A 27,634-nucleotide genomic window follows, 5' to 3' on the forward strand; every position below is an offset into this window, starting at 1 on the left:
AGTTGCATATCAACCATGATTTCATAAAATGGTAAAACAGACTTGTGGAGCTAAATTGTCTGGTCCTATGACAATGTTTCTTTTAGCAGGAGTTGTGGAAGTTACTTACTTTTTTGTTGCTGAATAATGAAACCAACTCATTATTTGATGATGTTACTTCATTATTTGAATATTCTATTGGATTATTCATTAACCTTGCAGTAATATGGGAAAGGAAAAGGACTAGCAAGGGTAAATATTACAGTTAAGGGCAGAAAGGTTTATATTGGAGAACAGGGAAAGGATAGAAAAACTAAGCAGTTACTTGGTGTCTACCTTCACAGAAGATGATGCAAAAAATCGTCCAGAAAAATAAGATGACTAAGTGATTTATGTAACCAAAGAGCTGGATTAAATGAATATTAATGAAATGTAGTAATTGAAAGGTTTTCAGGATTGAGTCTGATAAATTTCCTGGCCTGATGAATTTCATGCCAGGCTTTTGAAAGAAGTAACATTAGAGATGGGGGAATGCCACAGGAATCAATGCTTCAGCCACAATTATTTGCAATATATATCCAAGGCTTGGATGAGTGAGTGAATGTATTAATGCCAAATTTGCAGGCGGCACAAAAATAGATGGGAAGGCAAGTGATGAAGATGACGGAAGGAATCTATGGGGGATGTAGACAGGTTGAGTGTATGAGTGAAAAATTGGCAGATGGAATATCATGTGAGAAAATGTGATGTTATGTACTTTGTCAGGAAAATTAGAAAATCTAACAATTATTTAAATTGAGGAAGCACAGAGGGATTTGGGGCTCCTCCTACATGAATCATAAAAAGCTAACATTCAAGCAGCGGGCAAAGCAAATGGACTGTTGGCCTTTGTTTTGTTTCAAAGGGGATGGAATATAAATGTAGGGAGTTCTTGCTAAAATAATTTCCACAGTAGACAGATCACACAAAATACTTTTTTAAAATTAATTCTTTGAGTGTGGATGTTGATGCCTGGGATTCTCATCCCTAGTTGCCTAGAGAAGGTGAGCTGCCTTCTTAGCATGCTGCAATCATTTGCTGTCCGTAGACCCAATGCTATGAGGGAGAGAGTTCCATGATTTGACCCAGTGCCACTGAACAAATGACAACTTATTTCCAAGTCAGGATGGTGAGTAGCTTGGTGGGATAAATGGTTATTAAAATAGATGGTAATGTACATTTAAGGCTATAGACAGATCAGCTATGATCTTATTGAATGACAGAGAAGGCTTTAGGGGCCGAATAATGCCAAGTGCTGCTCCTGATTCACACTTGTACGTTCATATAACAACTGAACATTTAGAAAAGAATCGTGCAGAGTCAACATTGAATTCTGGAAGTGAAATCACACTGGAGAAACATTAATGGTTTCTTGCTAATGTTACTTGTAGCATAGAGAACAGAGACTCAGTAGATTTGATGTATTGGATTTTCAAAAGGCATTTGCTCAGTTTCCACACATGAAGTAGGTAAATAAAATTAGAATATATGGGATTGGGGTGGAATAAACTGCCTGGATTGACAATTGGTTAACAGAAAGCAGAGAGTAGGAATAAATGGATCATTCTCAGGATAACAGGCTGTTACACCTGGGGTCCCACAAGGATCAGTATTGGGGCTAGAACTGTGCATAATCCATGTAAATTATTTGAATATGAGGGCCAGTTGTGATATTTCTAAATTTGCTGATGACACCAAATTGCAAAGGAACTTAGAATCATTGAGATCTACAGCACAGAAAAGGGCCTTTCAGCCCATCACCTCCACATCATTCAAAAACAACCATCTAATTATTTTAACCCATTTTCCAGCACTTGCCCCATATTCTTGTATGCCTTGGTATTGCAAAGAGGTAGCTAAATACTTCTTAAATGTTATGAGAGTTTCTTCCTCTACAATCGTCATAGGTAGCAGATTCCAAAATCCCACCACCTTCAGGGTGAAAAGTTTTTCCTTACATATCTTCTGCCCTTAACTTTAAAATCTATCCTCCTGGTCAGTGATTCCTCCATCAAGGGGAGAGGTTTCTTCTTCAGTTCTATCTATGCCCCTCACAATTTCATACATCTCAGTCATGTCCCTTCTCACTATCCTATTCTCTAATGAAAACCCCAGTTTGTCCAATCTGTATTCATAACTGAAACTGATGACTTACACCTCACGGAGGGTGCAAAAAAAAAGGCTTCAAAGGATTTCAGCAGCTTGTTTGGAGGAAATCCTTTAACAGGCAACTTTTGCACGATCCTACGAAAAGGTGAAGTGGAATTACTGGATAGTTACTTAAAAGGGCTAGCACGGATAATTAAGGGGCTGAATTCCCTCTCGTATCGTTTAGAACTTCAAGGCTTTTTGTAAAAGTTTTGCACAGTCGCAGTTGGGATTATCATTACCAGCTCAGGCTTGTTGTTAAACGGGCTCCTATACTTCAGGGTGCGGCTCTGCCGGCAAGAAGCGCATTCCGATGGAGTAACGGGACGGGTTATTAATACAGGAGGAAATGACCCGCCCCTCTCTGTTCATTGGGTGATCATCATATCAATCAGAAGGTTCGCGCCCATTGCCTGGTTATTATTGGTTGCCCTGGAAACCTGGTTGCGCCTCTCATCGCTGATTGGATGAGTCTCAGTTTAGTTCCGCCCCCGGGCGTTTTCGTGCCAGAGACATAGAAACCGGGTTAGGGACGGCTAGAGCCCGACCCGCGGGAGGAGGAAGAGGAGGTTGCCGCCATCGCCATGGGGGGCAGCGAGCCACCACAAGGTCAGTTACTCTGCCTTTTTATAATTTATTTAGGGAGACTCCGGCCTCTCACCCCTTCCCCAGACCATGGACCTCAGGCCCTCACTCCAGACCCAAGGTCTTAAGCCCCAGACCATAGTCCCGCAGGACCACGCTCACCAAGCTGTAGGGTCCAAACCCCAGTCCACAGGACCACACCCCAGAACCGGGCTTCAACCCCCAAGACCTCACTCCAGACTCAGCTCCCCGCGACTTCAGCCAGTAAGCCCCTGCCCCTGGTCACCAGGACTACACTCTAGACCCAGGATCTAAATCCCAGACCAGGGTCCTCAGGACCTCATCCGCTAAATTCCAGGGTCTAAACCCAAGTCCTCATGGCCACACTTCAGACCCAGGTTCTAAACCTCAGCTCCTAGTCCCCAGGACTTCATTCCAGACTCTGGTCCAAACTCCAGCCTCCATGGTCCTGACGACTACTCACTGGCTCCTTGTCCTTGAGGTCACACTCCACTCTGTGGGCCTGAGGAATTGAAAGAATGATGTGAAGTGAATCTCATTTTTCCAATGCAAATGGAAGATTTATTATGAGTGAAAATTGTGAATATGTCACTGGTTTTGCAATCACAACAGCATAATGGAAAATATATTGCTGGTTTAATTTTCCTGAAAAATAAAAGTTTATGTGAGCATTCTCTGCATTGGAGTAATATCTAAGTGATGTTTTTAATCCACCTGGATTCAATCAGATGTATGCTGTCTTGAATGTTTATTGCTGGGTCCTTCTCATTTTAAAGAAATTCACCCTATAATTTCTTTTGACAATTGGCAGATCTTAACTGCTTAGAGATTCAAATAATTATTTAGGTTAAAGTAATGTTTTTCTTGGAATGAGTTCTTGAAAAATATGGGAAGGTTTATCAGTATTTCATCGAGAACAGATAATGTAGTTTCCAACCAAGCACCCGGCCTGAAGTCCTTATTTGCTTTTCTCTTTTTCCCCCGTTTTTATATTTAAATTAAAAACTCTTTCTTTCTAATTTTTGGGACCTGTGTGAAAAGTGCCTTTGATCATTGAGCCTTTAAACATCAAGTGAGGCAAACTGAAATGATTGACCAATAGTGTTACAATGTGTGTCATCCAGCTTTTTAAAAGTTGAATATACTGTAAACCATGTGCCTTTCTAGTTGCTTAGTCACAAGCTAGTGTTAATGTTGACGAAAATATTGCTTTTCATACTGGAAAATTTAAGTGAACGGCTGAAAAATGACTATGAAATATGATTGGTTTCCTGAGAGTTTGCATTACTCTTCTGTGTGGTTAGGTTTCAGAAGTCACCATTCTGTTGTGATAAAGTTTAGACTTTATTAAAATGTTTCCAATTTTGGTTGGTTACCCTATATAGTTTCCTTTCATTGCTTCTCCCCCCCACCCCCCCGACCCCGGCCAAATGAACATGAAATGGAGTTGATAGCATGTGTACTAATCAGCAGCATCTCTCTGTGAAGAATTGCTCAGCTTCACTCTGGCATCAGTGCCATCATGAAGGGAGTTTGTATTCCGATCCAATCTCATCTCTTAGGATTTTATTCATACACAGAATACCTTTTGCAGGTATTAGGCATAATATGGCAGCTTTGTGTATTCATCTTGCGTGCTGTTAAGATTTAAATCAATTTGTTTTATCAGTTTCCTTCCTGTCCTAAAAGTGCAGTTTCATGCTGCCATTCAGTTGCACTGGTGTCAATCTCTCTACCACACCTCGTCCAAGTGACTAATCTTCAGATATCAGTCTGAGGCTTTACGATAGAGACATCATGGCCAAGCGCAGTACTGTTTCTCCTAATGTTCATAAATTTACACTTCCAGCAAATGACAGCCAGATAGTGACTGGGAACAAATATCCTGGCCAGCTTTTTCTGTTTCCTAGAGTTGCTCTGTTGAGATGTTTGTTGTGCCCCTACTCTGCCCTGGTAAAAATTTGCTAACAATCTAAATCAAAGATCAAACAATTGCAAAAGGGTAATTGAAATGACAGTTGTGTCGACTGGTGGACTGTGGCTCAGTTAAGATTATTTTGTGTGATCCCTCCACGATCATAATGTTACTGAGTTTGAGAACACTTTTTGGGTAATATTCCGAACAGGGATCTAGAATTAAAGGTTATTTAGAATGAATGTCTGGAGCCAGTCAAGTGGGTCTGATCTGTTATTGTGTTGAGATACAATCTGAGCTGTAGCCGGTGCTATGTTCAGTGTTTTTGTGGTTTTAAAATGTCAGTGTTCCCAGGTAGGGATCAGACTGAAATTTGTATCTCTGGCTAATCTGAATGTAATAATTCAAGTGTATAAGTTGCTATGACCAACATAATGTTCCTACTTTTCGCCAGTAACATCATGCAGAAACTACAAAAGAGACAAAGGTATTTTGTTTGTTAAACAAACAGTCAGTTTGTACTTCAGCTTCACTTACCTGCTTTTGCTACATATTCCTTGTTATCATTAGGTTGTGCAGATCTCCTGATCTCGGCCTCAGCTGTTTCAATTAATCCTCCAGGATTCAGACCCATTTTAGGGGGAGAAAATTTTAGATTCCCTCTATCTTTTCTGTGAAGAAGTGGATCTTGATTTCACTCTTTGATTACAAAGTGTGGAGCTGCATGAGCACAGCAGGCCAAGCAGCATCTTAGGAGCACAAAAGCTGACGTTTCAGGCCTAGACCCTTCTTCAGATGCTGCTTGGCCTGCTGTGTTCATCCAGCTCCACACTTTGTTGTCTCGGATTCTCCAGCATCTGCAGTTCCCATTATCTCTATTCACTCTTTGATTATCTAATTTTAACATTATTCCTTTTATTTCTAACCAGAGACTGTTGCTTCTCTCTACCTTTTATTGCACTACATTCTTCTTCATCTTCAATAGTTCACATGGCTCACAAGAAGGATTGCAAACCAGGTTCCCATTTCATTGCTAGACGGATGTATTATTAACCACTTGGACACGGACGTGAATGCATCCTACCAGTTGGTGGCCACTGGAATTAGTTAACTGCAAGCCTCCGACACACATACAGCAATTACTTTTATTCGTTAATTTGAAAATTTTGTCAAAATAAGTGCACAGGCAAAGTGTTTAAACAGTTGATAGTATTATGCCTCACCTTTTAGATATCTCAGTTAAATTTGGGTACTGAGAGTTCTATCTGAATGTAGGTGATCATTTTATTCGCCTGGAAAAGGACACTTCCCACAAGGACAACTCCCTTGTTTCTGTTTCGGACTGTTAGCCTACATTATAACCAGCTGTGAGAGGAGATGAGTGCAGCTAAGGGAGGCACATTAAATAGTGTACTTTAACGCCAGCTTGTTTTCGGTTTACCTAGTTTTGAAGATATGTGAAGCTTTAACTTGGGTCGCAACCAATAAAAAATGTTGACTAACCTCACTGGCGGCACAGTTGTCTTGCAAAATACTTCAGCTAATTTTCGTGGTTAACTGGGAATGTGATTGCCAGTGCTCGTCTCCTTTCCAAGTACTGGGCGTATTGCACGACAAACATCTGTACAGAAACAGTTCTGTCAAAGTACAGAAAGCTATTGGTGATTGTCTGTACCTGCCTTGGATAACTGCTTGTCGTTCCAGGAATAACTGACTACTGCATGCAACAAGTTTCCACCTGCCTGGTTTGATGCAGCTACATTACATACAGAAACATGTCTATCTGCCAGTTGATTGTGTTAAACCATTCACCTTTTTCCTTGAGTCACTACAATCATCGATCCTCGCACAGACTGAATGAGCCAAACAACCCTTAAGACCTGGAATTCAGTTGCACGTGAACGCTGGGGGATTCAAACTCAAGAAAGGAATTGTTCATGACCAGCCTGCCATACTTCTGTGCATCCCAAAGGAGTTCGGTTTGCTACTTTGGAAATGTAGTAACTGTTACAAAGGGCAACAAAAGAAAGCAGGAATTACAGAAGGAAGATTGTTTTCTTAAAGTAGAACAAATGTGGAATAGATTACTGCTATGGATGGTGGAGCCAGAAATCATCGGGTTTTAGACAGAAGTCAGCACATTCCTTTTGAAGAAAAAGAATTCAATGTTCTTGGAACATAGAACAGCACAGGAACAGTGTTGTGCTGAACATGACACCAACTTAGCTAATCCCTTCTACTTGCCCTTGGTCCAGATCCCTCCATTTGTTTCTTATTTGTTTACTTAGCTAAAAGTCCCTTAAATGCCCCTGTCGTGTCTGCCTCCATCACTAGCCATGGCAGCACATTCCAGACACCCACCACTTTGTTTTAAAAAGAACTTGTCCCTCACATCTTTGAACACATGCACACGCACACCTTAAATGCCTGCCCTCCAGTATTAGACATTGCAACTCCTGGGGGAAAGAGATTCTAACCGTCAACCCGATCTATACATCACCTCATAATTATATAAACGTCTATCAGGCTTCCCTTCACCCTCTGCTGCTCCAGAGAAAACAACCCTAGTTTTTCTCTCCTCTCCTTTTATAGTGTACACCGTCTAATCCAGGGAGCATTATGGTAAGTCTCTTCTGTACCCTCTCCAAAGCCTCCACATCCTTCCTGTAAAAGGAATAACTGCAGATGCTGTAAATCAGGAACAAAAACAAGTTGCTGAAGAAGCTCGGCAGGTCTGGCAGCATCTGTGAAGAAAAGTCAGTTAACGTTTTGGATCCAGTGACCCTTCCTCAAACATCCTTCCTGTAATTTGGCGACCAGAATTGACCAGCAATATTCAAAAGTGCAGCCTAGCCAAAATCTTAAATGTGCAGTCTGACATTCAGACTCTTATACTCCATTCCCTGACCAATAAAGGCAAGCGTGTCATGTGCTGCCTTTACCACACTATCTACTTTTGTGGCCACTTTCAAGGAGCTAGAGACTTGAATATCAAGACTCCACTGTACATTAGTGCTGTTCAGGGTCCTGCCATTAACTGTATATTTTCCCTTAACATTTGACCTCCCAAAGTGCAACACCTCACTCTTACTCAGGTTAAACTCCACCTGTTATTTCTGTGCCCGTTTCTACCATCAATCTACATCGTGATGTATCCTTTCACAACCTTCTACGTTATCCACAACTCCATCTGTCTTTGTATTGTCTGCAAACTTACTCACCTGTCTATATTTTCATCCAAGTCATTTACATAAATCACAAACAGCAGGGATCCTCATTAGGAATCCCGTGGAACACCACTAGTTACAACCCTCCATTCTGAAAAGCATCCTTCCACCGCTACCCTCTGGCTCCTGTGACTAAGCCAGTTCTGTATCCATCTTGCCAGCTCACTAGTGATAACCATGTGACTTCACCTTTTGTACCAGTCTGCCGCGAGGGATCTTGTCAAAGGCTTCACTGAAGTCCATGTAGACAACATCAACCACTTTTCCGTCAATCGTCACTGAGTTTTTAAAAAAAAAAACTCAGTCAAGCTTGTGAGGCATGACCTCCCCTGCCCAAAAACCTAGCTGTTTATTGCTAACAAGTCTATTTGCTTCTAAATATGTATAGATATTGTCCCTGTGAATCTCTTCCAATAATTTCCCTACAACTGATGTGAGACTCTCGTGCCTGCAATTTCCAGGATTATCCCTGCTACCGTTAAATAATGGGACAGCATTGTCTATTCTCCAGTCCCCTGGGCCCTCACCTGTGGTCAGAGAATACAAGGATATCTGCCAATGCTCGATCAATTTGTTCTCTTGCCTCCCTCAATAACCTGGATAGACCCCATTAGGATCTGGGGACTTACCTACTTCAGTACCTTTTAAGATGCACAGCACCTCTTCCTTTATAATAGCAACTTGGCTTAAAAATTCGACACTCACTTCCCTGAGATCATCCTCGACCAATTCCTTCTCTTTAGTGAATACTGACACAAAGTAATTGTTTAGACTTCACCAACCACTTGTGGCTCCACACAGATTCCCTCCTTCATCTTTGAGAGGGCCAACCCTTTCCCTGGCTACCCTCTTGCTTTTTATATATGTATAAAGCCTATGGATTCTCCTTAGTCCTATTTGCTAATGACTTTTCATGATCCCTTTTTAACCCTTCTAATTCCCTGTTTAAATTCTTTCCTACTTTTAGATACATAATGGATTTGGCCAGTTCCCATTCTCCTAGACCTTATATATGCTTCATTTCTTTCTGACCATGGTCATAACGTCCCTGGTCATCCAAGGTTCACATAACTTGCCACTATCTGTCCTTCATTCTCACAAGAATATGCCGCTCCTAAACTCTTATCAACTGCTGTTTGAAATACTCCCATGCGTCTGATGTAGATTCACTCTCAAACAGCCACCTCTAATCAAAATTCACCAGTTCTTACCTAATATTGTTGCAGTTTGCCTTCCCCCAGTTTAACACCTTCACCTGAGGACTGCTGTTATCCCTATCCATGCGTATCTTAAAACTCACGGTATTATGGTCACTGCTCCCAAAACGTTCCCTGACTGAAACTTCACTCACCTGGTGGGGCTCATTTCCCAAAACCAGATCCAGTATAACACCTTCCATGGTTGAACCTTTCACATATGGTCAAGAATCCCTCCTGTACGGTCCTTGCAAATCCTGCCCCATCCAAGCCTCCAGCATGTAGTGAGTCCCAGTCAATACAAGGGAAGTTAAAATTCACCCACCATGCTGTTGTTACATCTTTCCAAAATCTATCTACATATTCTCCCCTCTATCCCTTGCGCGCGCTCTCGCTCTCGCTTTCTCTCTCTCCCTCCCGCCCTCCTCCCTCCCTCTCTCTCTCCCTCCCGCCCTCCTCCCTCCCCCCAACACACACACATTGTGATTACACCTTTCCTGTTCCTGAGTTCTACCCATATTGCTTCGCTGCATGAGTCCTTTGATGTACCCTCCCTCAGTACAGCTGTGAGATACTCCTTTACCAGTACTTGACCCACTCCTTTTACCTCCCTTTCTGCCGCACTCCTACACCTTTTGTGGTTCAATGCCTGATAACTCCAGCAGGCAATAAAACAAAATTGCAGATGAAGGTCATCAGTGAGCTTGTCAATTAGTATATTAAAAATAGCGGGCAGATTGCAGCTTCTCCCTGTCCGTAAGATGAGAGACTTGTGTGAAGAGATATTGCCAACCCCCCCTGTTATTACACCCTGTTGTGTCTCCCCAGCTAAGGAAGGAGCTGGTTTGTGAATTTAAAATCCACCTCAATGTGTGGGCTGTGGTTGGAGGTGGAAGGTAATTGGGAGAATTTTCCTTCAATGTATGCAAATCTGAAATAGTTATTCTGTTGCCCTGGCTTATGATTGACTGCATTCCTGCACTACATGGATGACAACTTTGAAATAAATGATCAGGAGAAAGGAGCTCATTCTTCTTGCTGAGAACCAGGGAATGGGTAGGAAATATGAAGGAAAAAAAATCAGTTAACATTTCATATCCAGTGACCCTGCCTAATGTTTTGGGTCCAGCGACCCTTCCTTGGAAACCAGTTCTGAGGAAGCGTCACTGGACCCAAAGCGTTAACTCTAGCGTTTTCTTCACAGATGCTACCATGCTGCTGAGCTCTTCCCAGCAACTTCTGTCTTTGTTCCTGATTTACGGCATCCATGGTTCTTTCGCTTATTGTTTGATGGGTAAGAAATGCTGCTTTATAGCAACCGCTCCCCCCCCCCCCCCCCCATCTCATTCCACTCATGAACCACCCTCTTTATTGAAAAGAAGTTTGTTTTTAATGTGCTACCTGCAAACTAAGCTATGGATTGTCAGGCCATATATGATAACACTTTACTGTTCATGATGTAAATTGGATATTTTGTAACGAGTGAGGAAGGAACTCGGTGCATTCCTCTGCTACACTGTGCAAACTCAGTGTTATTTCAATTATGCAGCTTTTGAGGCATTTCCCAATCCAGTTGATGCTCTGTTTCTACAAAGTTGATGAGCCAAATGTCATCTTGCCAAGGGGTTTTCAGATTGATCCACATTCAACAACCTCTGAGAATTGTGTATTGACAGCTGTGAGAAAAACCTCACTGCAGCAACTGAGACAGTCTGCAACATTCGAATTAAAATGCTGACAGCATTTGTAAAGGTTGCTTTGCAGAATGTTAACAGATTCTTTACAGTATTTCAGAACTCAGGTCCTGCTCCTTATGGAGCTGTTTATTAAACTGACTGAAAAGGATCTGGTTTTCCAATGTGGGATGTTTTACTGTTTGAAAGTTCCTGTATGCTTTATAGATGTTGTAGCCTGACTGAGTTGGCCATTGAGGATGGATAAACAATAACTTGGTCAGAGGTAGATGAGTTGTTGTGGGAGGGGTTTGAAATTGCAGTGTTAGGGTGTATACAATTGAAGGCAATGAGAGCAACATAATTGGAAGATACGCAAGTGGTCAGAATTGAGTATACAGAAACTCCTGAGAATTGTTGGTCAGAGCAAGTCAGGGATTATTTGTCTAGTAGGAAGAAATATGGTTTTTAAGATTAAATTGTATTAGGGTGAATCGGGCTCTGGAGACTGTTTTCTACCATATTTATTTATAACTAAACAGCTGCAGTTCAGGTCCAGTGCTTCCGAAAGGAACGTGAGAGTTCTTTTTATTCGTGAATGCACTGCTGGTGAGGGCAGGACTTGTTACCCGTGCTTAACGAGATGGTACTGTGGGAGCTGAACTGCAACGGATCATGAAGATTCAGTTCCGTAATTTACTTTCCTTTCCCCTTTTTGTTTAAACCAGTCTGACAGCATAGTAGATGCCCTATCACCATTGGGGAGTAACAAAATGCCAGTTTCATCAAAGGAGTGATGTGGGACAAGTCAAGGTGCAGGCACTTTTGGGGCATTCTGATCAATGCATTGATGTACTGCCCCCACTTGCTGGTACTTTGAAAGCTATACAAAACAAAACGGATAGGAATGCAAGTAACGAGTTTAGTAATTGATTCAGTGAGGGGCCAGTGGTTTGATAAATTGAGTATAATACAAGGTTGTGCACTTCATCAGAGAAATAGAAACCAGAATGTTTTTTTTTGAAAGAAGAGAATCTGTAGGATGCTGCCAAGCAGAGAGGCTTCGTTGTCCTTGTCCATGAATTACAAATTAGCCTACACAGCAAATGATTAAGAAGGCAGACAGAATGTTCGGTTTAATTGTAAGATGCAGTGGTGCAAAAGTAGGGAAGTCTTGCTCAAGCTGTCCAGAACATTGGTGATATCATTCTGAGTGTATTGTGTAAGTTCTGGTCTGCCCAGTAAAGGAGGCAAAGAACGGTTTTAGAAGCAGTCCACGGAAGGATCATTGATCCATGGGATGAAGGGCTTGTCTTCAGAGGAACAGTAGAACATTCTCACATTCTGCTTACTCGCTCACTTAGAGCTGTCAACATCTTTTCTCCATCAGCACATGCACCCACTGCCACACAAATGCTGTCCTCTCCACATTTCCCTTCAGCTCTAATGAAGCATTATCTAGACTTGAGACATTAGCATCAATGGAGAGAGAGCATGCTATCAGACCTGCTGTGATAGCTAGCTTTGGTTTTTGGGAAAATGGGAGATGTTGGCCTACACCCAAATGAAAGATGATCTTATTGAAATGTACAAGATTTTAAGGGTTTGAGAGGGTGTTTCTTCGTGGGGAATTCTAAAATTAGGACGTAGAATTTTAAAGCTAGGTGTCTCCCATTTAAGATCGATGAAGAATATCTTCTGAAGGTAGTTAATTCGGTTTGGGAATTCTGTTCCCCAGGGAGAAGTAGAGGATGGGTCTGCTGTTGATTTCAGCCTTGGAAATATTCTAATATTTAATGGACAAGGGCGTCTAGGATTACTGTATGGAAATTATGGGATAACAGACTGGAAACTATTGTTAAGATCACAAATAGATCAACTGATAGAGCAGCTTTTGAGAAGCTGAATGACCTGCTCTTGGTCAGATGGTCTCCAACAAAACACTGCACCACCACCAAAATGCCCTGTTAGATGGGAAGCTGACTTAAGGGACCACCAACGCCTGCAGGTTCCCCTTGAAACTACACCATCCTGACTTAGAGATAATGGGAACTGCAGATGCTGGAGAATCCAAGATAATAAAGTGTGAAGCTGGATGAACACAGCAGGCCAAGCAGCATCTCAGGAGCACAAAAGCTGACGTTTCAGGCCTAGACCCTTCATCAGAAGGGGGAATGGCGAGAGGGTTCTGGAATAAATAGGGAGAGAGGGGGAGGCGGACCGAAGATGGAGAGAAAAGAAGACAGGTGGAGAGGAGAGTATAGGTAGGGAGGGGATAGGTCAGCCCAGGGAAGACGGACAGGCCAAGGAGGTGGGATGAGGTTAGTAGGTAGGAAATGGAGGTGCGGCGTAGGGTGGGAGGAAGGGATGGGTGAGAGGAAGAACAGGTTAGGGAGGCAGAGACAGGCTGGGCTGGTTTTGGGATGCAGTGGGGGGAGGGGATGAACTGGGCTGGTTTTGGGATGCGGTGGGGGAAGGGGAGATTTTGAAACTGGTGAAGTCCACATGGGAACCCTGCAGCGCAATGGTATCAAAGCGGAATATGAGTTGCTGTTCCTGCAACCTTCGGGTGGCATCATTGTGGCACTGCAGGAGGCCCATGATGGACATGTCTTCTAAAGAATGGGAGGGGGAGTTGAAATGGTTCGCGACTGGGAGGTGCAGTTGTTTATTGCGAACCGAGTGGAGGTGTTCTGCAAAGTGGTCCCCAAGCCTCCGCTTGGTTTCCCCAATGTAGAGGAAGCCACACCAGGTGCAATGGATACAGTATACCACGTTGGCAGATGTGCAGGTGAGCCTCTGCTTAATATGGAAAGTCATCTTGGGGCCTGGGATGGGGGTGAGGGAGGAGGTGTGGGGGCAAGTGTAGCACTTCCTGTGGTTGCAGGGGAAGGTGCCGGGTGTGGTGGGGTGGAGGGCAGTGTGGAGCGAACAAGGGAGTCACGGAGAGAGTGGTCTCTCTGGAAAGCAGACAAGGGTGGGGATGGAAAAATGTCTTGGGTGGTGGGGTCGGATTGTAGATGGCGGAAGTGTTGGAGGATGATGCGTTGTATCCGGAGGTTGGTGGGGTGGCGTGTGAGAATGAGGGGGATCCTCTTTGGGTGGTTGTGGCAGGGGCAGGTTGTGAGGGATGTGTTGCGTGAAATGCGGGAGATGCGGTCAAGGGCGTTCTCAACCACTGTGGGGGGAACGTTGCAGTCCTTGAAGAACTTGGACATGTGGGATGTGCAGCAGTGGAATGCCTCATCCTGGGAGGCGGAGGAATTGGGAATAGGGGATGGAATTTTTGCAGGAGGGTGGGAGGGAGGAGGTGTATTCTAGGTAGCTGTGGGAGTCGTTGGGCTTGAAATGGACATCAGTTACTAGCTGGTTGCCTGAGATAGAAACTGAGAGGTCCAGGAATGTGTGGGATGTGTTGGAGATGGCCCAGGTGAACTTGAGGTTGGGGTGGAAACCGCCTCTTGCTCCCCAGAAGAGCTCGAACAGTTCATCCACTTCAACACCTTCCACCCCAACCTCCAGTTCAACTGGGCCATCTCCAACACATCCCTCACCTTCCTGGACCTTTCAGTCTCCATCTCAGGCAACCAGCTAGTAACTGATGTCCATTTCAAGCCCACCTCCTCTCTCCCACCCACCCTGCTGCAAAAATTCCATCCCCTATTCCCAATTCCTCCGCCTCCGCCGCAACTGCTCCCAGGATGTGGCATTCCACTCCCGCACATCCCACATGTCCAAGTTCTTCAAGGACCGCAACTTCCCCCCCACAGTGGTCGAGAACGCCCTTGACCGCGTCTCCCGCATTTCCCGCAACACGTCCCTCACACCCCGCCCCCGCCACAACCGCCCAAAGAGGATCCCCCTCATTCTCACACGCCACCCCACCAACCTCCGGATACAACGCATCATCCTCCGACACTTCCGCCATCTACAATCCGACCCCACCACCCAAGACATTTTTCCATCCCCACCCTTGTCTGCTTTCCGGAGAGACCACTCTCTCCGTGACTCCCTTGTTCGCTCCACACTGCCCTCCACCCCACCACACCCGGCACTTTCCCCTGCAACTGCAGGAAGTGCTACATTTGCCCCCACACCACCTCCCTCACCCCCATCCCAGGCCCCAAGATGACTTTCCATATTAAGCAGAGATTCACCTGCACATCTGCCAACGTGGTATACTGTATCCATTGCACCTGGTGTGGCTTCCTCTACATTGGGGAAACCAAGCGGAGGCTTGGGGACCACTTTGCAGAACACCTCCACTCGGTTCGCAATAAACAACTGCACCTCCCAGTCGCGAACCATTTCAATTCCCCCTCCCATTCTTTAGATGACATGTCCATCATGGGCCTCCTGCAGTGCCACAATGATGCCACCCGAAGGTTGCAGGAACAGCAACTCATATTCTGCTTTGATACCATTGGGCTGCAGGGTTCCCATGTGGACTTCACCAGTTTCAAAATCTCCCCTTCCCCCACCGCATCCCAAAACCAGCCCAGCCTGTCTCTGCCTCCCTAACCTGTTCTTCCTCTCACCTACGCCGCACCTCCATTTCCTACCTACTAACCTCATCCCACCTCCTTGACCTGTCCGTCTTCCCTGGACTGACCTATCCCCTCCCTACCTCCCCACCTATACTCTCCTCTCCACCTATCTTCTTTTCTCTCCATCTTCGGTCCGCCTCCCCCTCTCTCCCTATTTATTCCAGAACCCTCTCCCCATCCCCCTCTCTGATGAAGGGTCTCTGCCCGAAATGTCAGCTTTTGTGTTCCTCCAGCTCCACACTTTATTATCTACCATCCTGACTTAGATGGCAGAGGAACAGCAACAGCTAGAGGTAAAAATCCTGAAATCTTCTCCTAACAACACTGGGGGTGTATTTATACTCCGTGGACTTCAGCAGTTCAAAGAGGCAACCCGCCAGCACCTTCTCCAGAGCAGTTTGGGATGGACAGTAAATGCTAGCCCAGCCAGCAAAACTCAAACCCTCTGAATGAATAGCTTGGCATACTGGTTTTTGTTCATTCTCTTTTCATGTTGTGGCAAGCAATGGACTAATTGTAACCTGGTGAGTTTGGCTGAGCATTGGTATCTTGGTAACAACAATAACCAGCACAGAATCATAGCATTTGACAGTACATGATGAGGCCTTCTGCTGCCAATAGAGCTACCCTGCTAATCCTGTTCTCCAGCTCTGTCTCTGTATCCCAAAAATTCATCAGTTTCAAATATGTATCCAGCTGTCTTGCGGAACCTGTTATGGAATCTGCCTTCTCCGCTGGTGCATTCCAAATCCTGACAATGGAGTAAAGAAGCTTCTCCAGTTCCCACTCCTAGCTCTCTTGCTACCAATCTTGTAATTCTGACCCCAAATTATTAACTTAACTAGTGGAAACTTTACCCTTTCAAAGTAGCCCAAGTTTCCAATACATCAATAAGGTCACCTCTTAATCTTGTGGACCAAATAAGATTAAACCCAATATTTCTCAATTTTCCTTGAATTTAAAATCCCTAATTCCTAGTATCCTTCTAGTCAATGTCCTTTTGAACGTTCTCTTCAGGCTATAGCATCGCTTCAAAGTTTTTGGACTCTCTGCCTCTATTTATAAACCTAAAGATTGTATAATCCTTATTAACAACTGTTTCAACTTACCTGGCTACCTTCAGAGTGATGTGAGTACATGTGAACCCTGAGGTCCCTCTGCTACTGTACTTCCCTCTACTCCCTTCAAAGTTGTACCTTTGAACCTGTATTGTCTCTCCATGTTTCTTCTATCTAAATGCATTACCTCCTATTTCTCTGCTTTGAAATTTGCCTGCTAAGTGTCTGCCCATATGGACATCTGGTCAGTGTCCCTTCGAAATCGTTCAGCATTGTCCTGTCAATACTCTATTCTCCCTGGCTTAGTGTCATCTGCACATGGAGAGCATTTGTTATAAATCAGATAAAGCAAATGACCTAACACTGATTCCTGGAAAACACCGCTTTCAACTCACCTTGAATCTGCAAGATACTCATCTGTGCCTTTCCTCTGTTTCCCACCTCTTAGTTGACTTCTAATCCATGTTGTCAAGGACCCATCCATCTCAAACATTGCTTAGTTACTAACCAACCTGTCTTGCAGCACCGTATCAAACTCTTTCTGGAAGTCCAAATATACAACATCCACAACACTACCCTGATCCACTGCCTGTGTCACTTTGTCAAAGAACTCAATTATATTTGTCAGGCATAACCTGGCCTTGACCAAGCCATGTTGACTGTCTGGTATTAACTTATTTTTCTCTGCGTATATTTATCTTATGCAGATAATGGCCTCCATCAGTTTTCCCACCATTGATGTCAAGCTGACAGGTCTCTAGTTTAAGATAACAAGGTGTCGAGCTGGATGAACACAGCGGGCCAAGCAGCATCAGAGGAGCAGGAAAGCTGACGTTTTGAGCCTAGACCCTTCTTCAGAAATGTCTCTCTAGTTTCCTGGGTTATCTTTTGCCCCTTTTAAACAATGGTGTCATAATTGCAATCTTGCACCCCCCCCCACCTCCACCACCTCCCCGGGACTAATCCTTTATTCAGAGAGGCCTTGAAAATATCTGACAACACTCCACAATTTGCTCCTTTCTTCCCCTCTCAGCCATCCTGAATGCATCCCGTCTGTGCCTAGCGACTTCTGTGCCTAGCGACTTCTCTGCCTAGAGTTCTGCTAGCCTGCTTAGCATTGCTTTAGTTACTTCAGTACCATCTCTGTACCGTTTCACCTACAGCTACTCAACTAGGTCATTGTCACCATTTTCTAATTTAGTAAAAAGGGAATTGACATCCTCATTTAGCACCTCTGCCATACCCTTCGTTTCAGTAAGCAGTTTCTCCTGTTTGTTCCTTATGGACCCCACTCTATCTTTTGCTAACTTTTTACTATTTGTTTTCTAGCAGCCTGCCATCCTTTCCTCCTGTTTTCTCTTAGACTTCCTTATTCTAGCCTTAGCATCTCTCCTGCATTTGAGACCTTCCTGATTTCCATTGCTGCTATTATTCCTGTATGCACTCCTCTGAAATGGAGCTCTGGTTGTCAACTCCTTCTCTGACACCTTTGTAAATAGTCATAGCCCTACAGCACAGACACAGACCTTTTAGGTCCAACTCATTCATGTTGACCAAATTTCCCAAACTAAACTAGTCCCACTTGTCTGAATTTGGCCATTGTCCCTCCTAAACCTTTTCTGTTCGTGTACCTGTCCAAATGTCTTTTAAATGTGTTGGGGCCACAGCTGTTCACCTTGTATATTAATGATCTGGATGAAGGGACTGGGGGCATTCTGGCGAAGTTTGCCGATGATACGAAGATAGGTGGACAGGCAGGTAGCACTGAGGACGTGGGGAAGCTGCAGAAAGATGTAGACAGTTTAGGAGAGTGGTCCAGGAAATAGCTGATGAAATTCAACGTGAGTAAATGAGAGGTTATGCACTTTGGAAAAAAGAATACAGGCATGGACTATTTTCTAAATGGTGAGAAAATTCGCAAAGCTGAAGTACAAAGGGATCTGGGAGTGTTGGTCCAGGATTCTCTAAAGGTTAACTTGCAGGTAGAGTCTGTGATTAAGAAAGCGATTGTAATGTTGTTGTTTATCTCAAGGGGGTTGGAATATAAAAGCAGCAATGTGCTTCTGAGGCTTTATAAAGCTCTAGTTAGGCCCCATTTAGAATACCGTGTCCAATTTTGAGCCCCACACCTCAGAAAGGACATACTGGCGCTGGAGCGTGTCCAGGGGAGATTCACACAGGTGATCCCTGGAATGGTAGGTTTAACGTATAAAGAACGGCTAAGGATCCTGGGATTGTACTCATTAGAGTTTAGAAGGTTGAGGGGAGATCTAATAGAAACTTACAAGTTAACGTATGGGTTTAGAAGGGGTGGACGCTAGGAAGTTGTTTCCATTAGGCAGGGAGACTAGGACCCGTGGGCACAGCCTTAAAATTAGAGGGGGTAAATTTAAAACTGAAATGAGACGACATTTCTTCAGCCAGAGAGTGGTGGGCTTGTGGAATTCATTGCCATGGAGTGCAGTGGAGGCTGGGACGTTGGATGCCTTCAAGGCAGAGATCGACAAAATTCTTGATCTTAGAAGGAATCAAGGGCTACGGGAAGAGTGCAGGGAAGTGGAGTTGAAAATGCCCATCAGCCATGATTAAATGGCGGAGTGGACTTGATGGGCTGAATGGCCTTACTTCCACTCCTATGTCTTATGGTCTTATGTTTTAACCCACATCGACTGCTTCTTCCTCTGGCAGTTCATTGCACGTATGAACCACCCTCAATGTGAAGAAGTGGCCCCTCTGTTCCCTTTTTAAATCTTCCTCCTCTCACCTTTTTAAAAACATGTCCCCTGGTTTTAAATTCACCTCTCCTTAGGAAAAGACCTTTGCTATTCACCCTATGGCTTATGATCCTTTCAGTGAATACCTGCAAAACTAAGGCCCTTTTCCAACCAACTCCCACAGACCTGTTCTCACCCTCCTCCCAATAAAAACCTACAACCGGTACCTCAAAGTGGTGCTTTCCTAATTGTCTCCAAATCGAGTGGTACCTAAGGCTACAGGGATGTTTTCAAAGCGTCCTTGTCAGCTCACAGGAGATCCTGGAGAAGGCACAGCAGGGAGTTAATACATTGAATACCTCAAGAGAAATCGTCAGGGAAGCGCAGAGCCACAGTCAAGGTGTTGGAGGCTGTGTGCAACTGTGGGAACGTTTTTCCCACCCGGGACACAGACGTGGGAGGCAGGCAGGATTCAGGCAGCCAGAAGGCGTTTATTCAAGCAGAAATTGGCTTATGCAGGGAGAGGGCCAAAGGATCTTCCCCGAATCTGGTATCAGAAGATAGATCAATGGCACACTCTCTGCTTATACAAGAAAAATACAGCATTTTTATACGCTTTGTGTTAATTAATCAAATGCATCACAGTCACTGACCTTCCCCTTCATTTAAACTCCCGATCCTGTGGGGCACTTAATCAGTGATGGGCACTTACATGGACAGCCCCAGGTTGCCATGATCTTGTGGTATTAGCTAGACATTGTTATCTCTAGTACTTGGGATCTTCCCATGCATCCTATTCATTCGCATTCCAAAAGTTTAATGGCTATACTCCTTTGAGTCTTTCTTAGGCTTCTTTATCTGTAAAGGCAGCTCAAATTCTGTTACCCATTGTATTTTGCTGTCTTTTATCACATTCGATTACTGCTTTTTCTCCCCACTGTCCCAAGTACATAATGTAAAAATAAGTCAGTTTTAACTAATTCCTATAAGATTTACTTCTGTTATAAGGTTAATTAAAAGTGTAACAGTATACAATTTCTTATGTTGTCAGCATTTCGTAATTTGAGTTGTGATCAATCTATCTTCAGGACATAAGCGAAGGTGTCTTCTACGACTGGTTAATCTTTACATCTAAGCTTAAATCTTTTTAAGGCTTGTGTTATACCCTGGTTACGTATTGAAACCAATTTCTATGATTAGTGCATTTCTGGCTAGGAGCTATTTAGTATTGCTGGTAGCTTCAAGAAGGCAACTGTTTACTACAACATAGCTTTAGATCTCCTTGCAGCTGTTTGAGCACCTATCTATCATCTGACAATATTCATTTTACTGGGACAATTCCCCCCTTCATGAATAAAGCTGGAATTAGTCATTTAGCTGTCCTAAGGCATCCTTTTTATTAGAACCGTCTCGAATGGGAACATTAGCGTTCTTTTAATGACCTCCCAGCAGTTCTGTTCTGAGGTACCATTGTATTTCACTGTGTGAGCATGTTGCTTCATTTTGTAAGCAGGCATTGGCTGCTTAATGTATTCAAACCACCTTACGTAGCCAGAGATGATAGGAACTGCAGATGGTGGAGAATCTGAGATAACAAAGTGTGGAGCTGGATGAATACAGCAGGCCAAGCAGCATCAAAGGAGCAGGAAGGCTGACGTTTTGGGACTAGACCCTTTGAGGCCTGAAACATCAGCCTCCCTGCTCCTCTGATGCTGTTTGGCCTGCTGTGTTCATCCAGCTGTACACCTTGTTATCTCTTATGTAGCCAGGTACAGGTCACCACTACAACAAGGTGGCTCAGTGGCTAGGACTGCAGCCTCACAGCGCCAGGGACCTGGGTTTGATTCCACACTTGGGTAACTGTCTGTGCGGAGTTTGCACATTCTCCTCGTGTCTGTGTGGGTTTCCTCCGGGTGCTCCAGTTTCCTCCCACAGTCCAAAGATGTGCAGGCTAGGTGGATCGGCCATACTAAATTGCCCGTTAGTGTTCAGGGGTGTGTGGGTTATGGGGGATGGATCTGGGTGGGATGCTCCAGGGGGGAGTGTGGGCTTGTTGGGCTGAAGGACCTGTTTCCACACTGTAGCAAATCTAATCTCATCTAAACTCGACCCTTCAAGCACCAACAGCCCTCCCATTAGCAGGGTCTGAAATTAGACATTGTGTTATCAATCCTTGAACCCATTGAACAGAATGAAACCACAACCTGCATTTCAAGGGACTGATGAAAAAGATAGTTTGCCCCTCTCCCATGTAGTTAGCTTATGGCAAAATATGAATCATCGACAGCCGTCTCAGTTTGATTTAAATGAGTTGTATCATTTGGTGCTTTGCAACATTTGCAAATTAGGACAAAGTTATTTGCTTTTTACTGGCACTATTATTCACTGTATCATCAGTAAATTATCAAGAAGATGTGTTGCTCAAATGTACGATTAAGTGTGCAATGAATTCGCCACAGCTTTTCAGATATTTTCAGTCTGGCTCAGGATGGAGGGGGTGTGGAGAGGCCGACACAAAAATCAGCAGGAAAAGAACTTGCGGAGCCACCACCCAGTTATAAGAGCTGAGAATCCAGTTAAACCAGTCTGCGCTGTGCTGAGTGCTGCAGTATGTTCCACAGCAGGTACATGCAAAGGATATTGCACTGAGCAGTGCAGAATGCAGCACCTCCTCATTGCAACGTGAACAGAATTTGCACAGTCGGATGCCATGAGTGCAGAGGAGAATTTCTATGGGAAATATGGTAATGGTTCACGAGTCTTGACTGTCTTGTTTGGAAAGAGGGAGGAGGGTAAAACGTGCTTTTTATTTTCTGTCTGTTTTTGCTGTTTGCTGTCAGTGCAGCTCGGGCCCCAAAGTGCATACAGGTTGTGGTTAAGACAGACCTGCAGTAAGTCGTGGAGTGTTCACAGCATTATGTACGTGTTTGTGCTCATATAAAGCAGAAGACTGACTTAGAACTTCAGTGATCGAGGCATAGAGTCAAACTACACAGAAACAGGCTCCTCAGCCCAACTTGCCCATGCTGAGAAGATTTTCTAAACTGAACTAGGCCTATTTGCCAGCATTTGGCCCATATCACTCTGAACCTTTCCTATCCATGTACCTGTCAAAATGTCTTTCTTAAATGTTGAAATTATACTCACCTCTACTACTTCCTCTGGCAGCTCATTCCATAGATGCACCACCCTCTGTGTAAAAAAAAAAAGTTGCCATTCGGTTTCCTTTTAAATTTCTCCCCTCTCTTCTTTAAACCTGTGCCCTGTAGTTTTGGACTCCTCTACCCTGGGGAAAAGACCTTGGCTGTTCACCTTATCTATGCACCTCATGGTTCTAATGTGCCCATATAAAGGCCCAGCCTCTCCCTAAAACTCAAATCTTTGCCTTGGTAACATGCTTGAAAATCCACCCTTCCCAGCTTAATAACATCCTGTAGCTGGAGCTGTACACAAACAGGCTGGGCCTGAAATTACATGGCACTGAGGTTTCAGTCAAAAAGTGTGAAACTAAATATAACTTTGTTTAAATAACAGGTATGAGCAGATATCTAGTGACTGTGTATATATTGTCTATTTTAAGTTCAAGGAGAAACTTGGAACTAGAAAGATTCAAACTTGCCAAGGCCTCATTAACATGTGGCTTGTATTTGACAGTGAAAGTGACCCTCTGTTTGAACCGTATCAATACGGTTGCTCAAAGTGTGTGTATGTAAATGTGTTAATTTTAAACATTCCAAGTGGCTGTGGAGGGAAGCTGATTTGGTTCACTTTCAGTCATAATGTAAACGTTAACGGTGGAAGAGCCCAGATTAATTAAAAGTTTTGCTTTTTAAAAAAAAAAGAGATGTGACACTAACTTTATCAGCGATTGCAATCCTCGCTCTGCTGGTAACAGATATTGAAGCTGCAAAGGGTGACTTCATATTGGTGTCACTGAGCATTTTACTGTTTCTTCTGTCTTGTGGTTTGAATCAAACACCCTGAGGGCCTTACTACACAATAGCTTGTAGTGTCTTACAGTCACTGTGTGTGGGAGAATTGACTGCTGGTTTGGGGTTTGGGGGAACACCATGATGACACATTTCACAAAGTTTGAGTGGGTATAGAATTGGGGAGAGATACAGTGGATAGAATTGACTCTGTCTCCGAGGTGGGTTTGGAGGAAGGGCTGTGTCTAATCAACTGGGAAGGGGACTGGGTGGGGACTGCATCTCTTTCAGCTTCTGCACCTGCTTGAGGAACTGACCCCCTTGAAGTGTGGGTCCCACTGAGCTGTGCCCCACCCCCCCCAGTTACTCCAATCCCAGCCTCGTGTCCAACATGGATCACCAGCACAAGCCTTGGGGGACACAGTCAGCAATGAGGAATTGCGTCTCTGGTGGCTCTCTTGGAGTTGGAATTTAATCAGCATGCCTTTGTCAAAGGAGGCAATGTGAATCTTTCACAGGCTATCCAGCTCGCAAGTCAGTCTCACATCATGTGGATTTAATCCTGACTCTTGAGATGGTGGAGTTTGGTTGATCAGAATAGCTGATGAAAGCTAATCAGCATATCTGTGGGCAGCCCTTGAATATCAGGATAGCATTGGTGATGGGAAAATCTCACTGAACAGAATCCTGTTCTCAAGGCTTGAAATCAAAGGATTTGTGTCAGTCTCCTCTTTATTTTCATAAGTTTATCATGAAATACTTGTCTGTTTTTAAGTGAAAGTGGCAAATGTTGTCTGTTCCTCAGTAAAACAAGAAGACTGACTTTTAATCACCAACCAAAACAACGGAGCTTTAAACAATGCCACAGTAAAGTGCTGTGAGTAATGAGGCGCCTGTTTATGCAAAAGGTTAGTCTTCCAGTGGGCTGTGTATATAGGCACAGTTTGAAACTATAACTTCTCACATGGTTAGTCACCAGATTCCACTGGGATTTCCTAACAATGTGCAGAATAGATTTGCTAAACAGGACTTTCTCTCTCAAAAATGCACTTTTCAGTTGGTAATATCCTGTTCAATATCTCAGCCAAGATAATGAAATGTGATCAGTGATAATGGGAACTGCAGATGCTGGAGAATCCAAGATAATAAAGTGTGTAGCTGGATGAACACAGCAGGCCCAGCAGCATCTCAGGAGCAAAAAAGCTGACATTTCGGGCCTAGACCCTTCAGAGCTCTCTGATGAAGGGTCTAGGCTCGAAACGTCAGCTTTTGTGCTCCTGAGATGCTGCTGGGCCTGCTGTGTTCATCCAGCCTCCCATTTTATTATAATGAAATGTGAGGCTGGATGAACACAGCAGGCCCAGCAGCATCTGCAGTTCCCATTATCACTGATACAATATCTCAGCCAGTTTAACGGTGCTCTCTGAGGATTCTGTCAAAGTTCAGTTAGTTATATAGCACAGAAATAGACCCTTCAGTCCAACTCATCTGTGCCGACCAGATATGCTAAACTCCTCTAGTTCCATTTGCCACCATTCCGCTCATATCCCTCTAAGTCCTTCCTATTCATGTACCCATTTCGGATGCCTTTTAAATATAATTGTACTAGCCAGCTCCCCCTATGGAAACTCATTGCATACGTGCACCACCCACTGCATGAAAAAGTTGCCCTTTTAGGTCTGTTTTAAATCTTTCCCCTTTCACCTTAATGCCCCATGCCCTCTAGTTTTGAACTCCACTGAGAGGGAGAGACCTTGTCGATTCACCCAATACATGCGCGTCATGATTTTATAGACCTGTATAAGGTCATCCCTCAGCCATCGACACTTCAGGGAGAATAGCCTCAGCCAATTAGCATCTCCTCGTAGTTTAATGCCACCAATCTCAGCAGCATCCTCGTATATCTTTTCTTAACCCTTTCAAGTTTCACAATGTCTTTCCTGTAGGAGTGAGATCAGAACTGAATACTGTATTCCAATGTCCTGTACAGTAGCAACATGATATCCCAACTCCTAATCTAAATGCACTGACCAATAAAGGCAAGTGTACCACATGCCTTCAGCCTGTCTACCTGCAACTCCACTTTCAAGAAACTGTGGACCTGCATCCCTAGGTTTATTTGTTAGGCAGCACTCCCCGCAGCTTGACCATTAACTGTATAAGTCCTGTCCTGGTTTGCCTTTCCAAAATGCAACCACACGTTTATCTCAAATAAACTCAATTTGCTGCTGCTCAGCCCAGTTGGCCCATCTGATCAAGGTCCTGTTGTGCTCTGACATAATGTTTGCTGTCCACTACACCATCAGTGTTGGTATCATTTGCAAACTTACTAACCATACCCTCCTGGAATCACATCCAAATCATTTATTTAAATGACAAAAAAGTAGTGCCTTTGCAGAACACCATTGGCCATGGGCCTGCTGTCTGAAGAACAACCTACCAACACCACCCTCAGTCTCCTACCTTTGAGCCAATTTTGCATCCAATTGGTGAGCTCCCCCAGAATCCATGTGACCATGACGAACGTTGTTCAATGCTTTGTTGAAGTCCATATGGACAATGTTTACTACCCTGCCTTCACCAATCTTCTGTGTCACGTCTTCAAACAAAAAAACTGAATCAAGTCAGTGAGACATGATTTACCCCACATAAAGCCATGTTGGTTATCCCTAATCTGTCCTTGCCTTTCCAAATGCATGAGGATCTGTCCCTCAGAATCCCCAGTCTAATTTGTGAGCCGTGCCTGTCACTACTGAGAATCACAGAATGGTTATAGCACAAGAGCAGGATATTTGGTGCATTGTTTCTGCAACAGGCTCTGAGTGAACTCTCTACTTAATGCCATTCTCTTGCCTCTCCTCATAGCCCTGTGCATTCATCCTTTTCACAGGACAGTCGAATTTTCTTTTGTGCACTTTAATTCAAACTACCTCTGTCATGCTCAGTTGGATCAGCTGTCTCTTTCACTCTGCTGTAGGTTTTTGATGTGCATGGCTAGGGAGTAACTCTCTGAAGCAGTGTCATATCACTAATTCGCTTCCTGTCTTCACAAATTCTGTAGCTTTGAGTTTCTGACAATTTTTGGTTCAGATTTCCAGGGTCTGAAACATTTGCTTTTGTTTGGGAGAGATGTCCCAGCTGGAAAATGCACTTTGAGTAAAAGCAAAATTGTTTTGCTGTCTGAAGTGAATAGCCTGACAGCACTTACTCCTTGTACTCACAGCCAAGGACCATAGAACTGCATGTGTTAGAATCTTGGATGAGAGAAGAAAACTGTGATTGGATTTAGCATAGTGGGGGGAAAACACACAGAACTGTGGATGCTGGAAATTAGAAACAAAAATGGCAAAGTAGCTCAACAGATCTGGCAGCATTTGGGGACTGAAATCGATTGCATTGCGTGTCCAGTGACCCTTCCTTAAGACAAGGTGTTTAGGTGAGTTGCAGTCGTGTGTGAAAAAAAAATCCCAATACTCAAAGATGGCCGCTGTGATTACAAAATGACTTGATAATCTTTTACTTCCCCTACGAGTGACTAGCGAGACACTTGGCTATGAACCTCGCTGTATCACCAGCCCTGGGTGATGAATACTAAAGTCTTCATGTGACCACACTTAGACTATACTGCACAGTAAAGAATTTCTTCTCTTCTCTCAGGGTGGTGAGTCTTTGGAATTCTCTACCTTAAGTGTTTGGAAGCTCAGTTGTTGAGTGTTCACAAATGGTATTATGGGAGAAGCTCTCTGATGAAGGGTCTAGGCCCGAAACGTCAGCTTTTGTGCTCCTGAGATGCTGCTTGGCCTGCTGTGTTCATCCAGCCTCACATTTTATTATTATGGGAGAAGACCAGCCACACTCTAGTTGAAGGAGCAGGTTTGAGTGGCTGTTCCTGGTTCTGCCTTCCCTATTCCTAACATTTTCCACTTGCCCAGATGAGTGCAGCTCCCACAAAGCATAAGCTTGATACCATCTGACTTTGCCTGTTTCAGCAGTGGCGCAACCACCACATTTAAACATTTGCGTCACTCACCGCTAGCTTTCAGTGGTAACAGTACATACAATATGCAGGAGGCAATGGAGCAACACAGCAAGGCTCCTCTTTCAGCATCTTCCAAATCTGCAACCACCATCATAAGGAAGGGCAGCATGGAAACGCCACCACATGCAAGTTCCCCTCCAAGCCACTTACCATCCTGCCTTGGAAATATATCACAGTTCCTTCATTATCACTGGCTGAACTCCTAGAACTTCCTAACTTCACTGTGCATGTCCCCACCTGCTGTGCATTGTACTGGTTCAAGCTGGTGACCTACGCATCATCTTCTCGCGAGCAATTAGGGATGAGCAATAAATTCTGGCCTGACCAGAATATCTGTAATCTTCAACAAATTACAGACAAAAACAACACCCAGCTCCTGTAAATGAGTGAAAAATCATTTCCTGAAGTGAAATGAGAAGAGGCCATTTACTAAGAAATTCACCAAGGCTCCTGAGACAGCGCTTTCCGAACCCAAGCCACTACCATCCAGAAGTACGGGTAGCAGATACATAGGAATACCACCACCGACAAATTCCCTTCCAAGCCACTCATTAGTCGGACTTG

The 27,634-nt window shown here is 44.0% G+C and overlaps 1 protein-coding gene across 5 annotated transcripts in view; it reads left to right on the forward strand.

Moving 5' to 3' along the window:
• Positions 1-2,660: 2,660 nt before the first annotated feature.
• Positions 2,661-27,634, forward strand: part of slc44a2 (solute carrier family 44 member 2) — a 98,014-nt gene continuing 73,040 nt past the window's right edge. Inside the window, exon 1 of one of the 5 annotated variants that reach the window (XM_059640018.1) lies at positions 2,661-2,775. Coding sequence is in view for 3 of the 5 variants with exons in the window: in XM_059640016.1 (XP_059495999.1) it covers positions 21,813-21,846 (34 nt within the window). In the remaining 2 variants the exon portion in view is untranslated. Of the gene's footprint in view, positions 2,776-21,701; positions 21,847-27,634 lie in introns of those variants that run through there. The other 4 variants (XM_059640015.1, XR_009442979.1, XM_059640016.1 and 1 more) reach the window with 4 other exon arrangements.

This window comes from Stegostoma tigrinum, chromosome 35 (genome assembly GCF_030684315.1).
Source record: "Stegostoma tigrinum isolate sSteTig4 chromosome 35, sSteTig4.hap1, whole genome shotgun sequence".
Taxonomy (NCBI): Eukaryota; Metazoa; Chordata; class Chondrichthyes; order Orectolobiformes; family Stegostomatidae; genus Stegostoma; species Stegostoma tigrinum.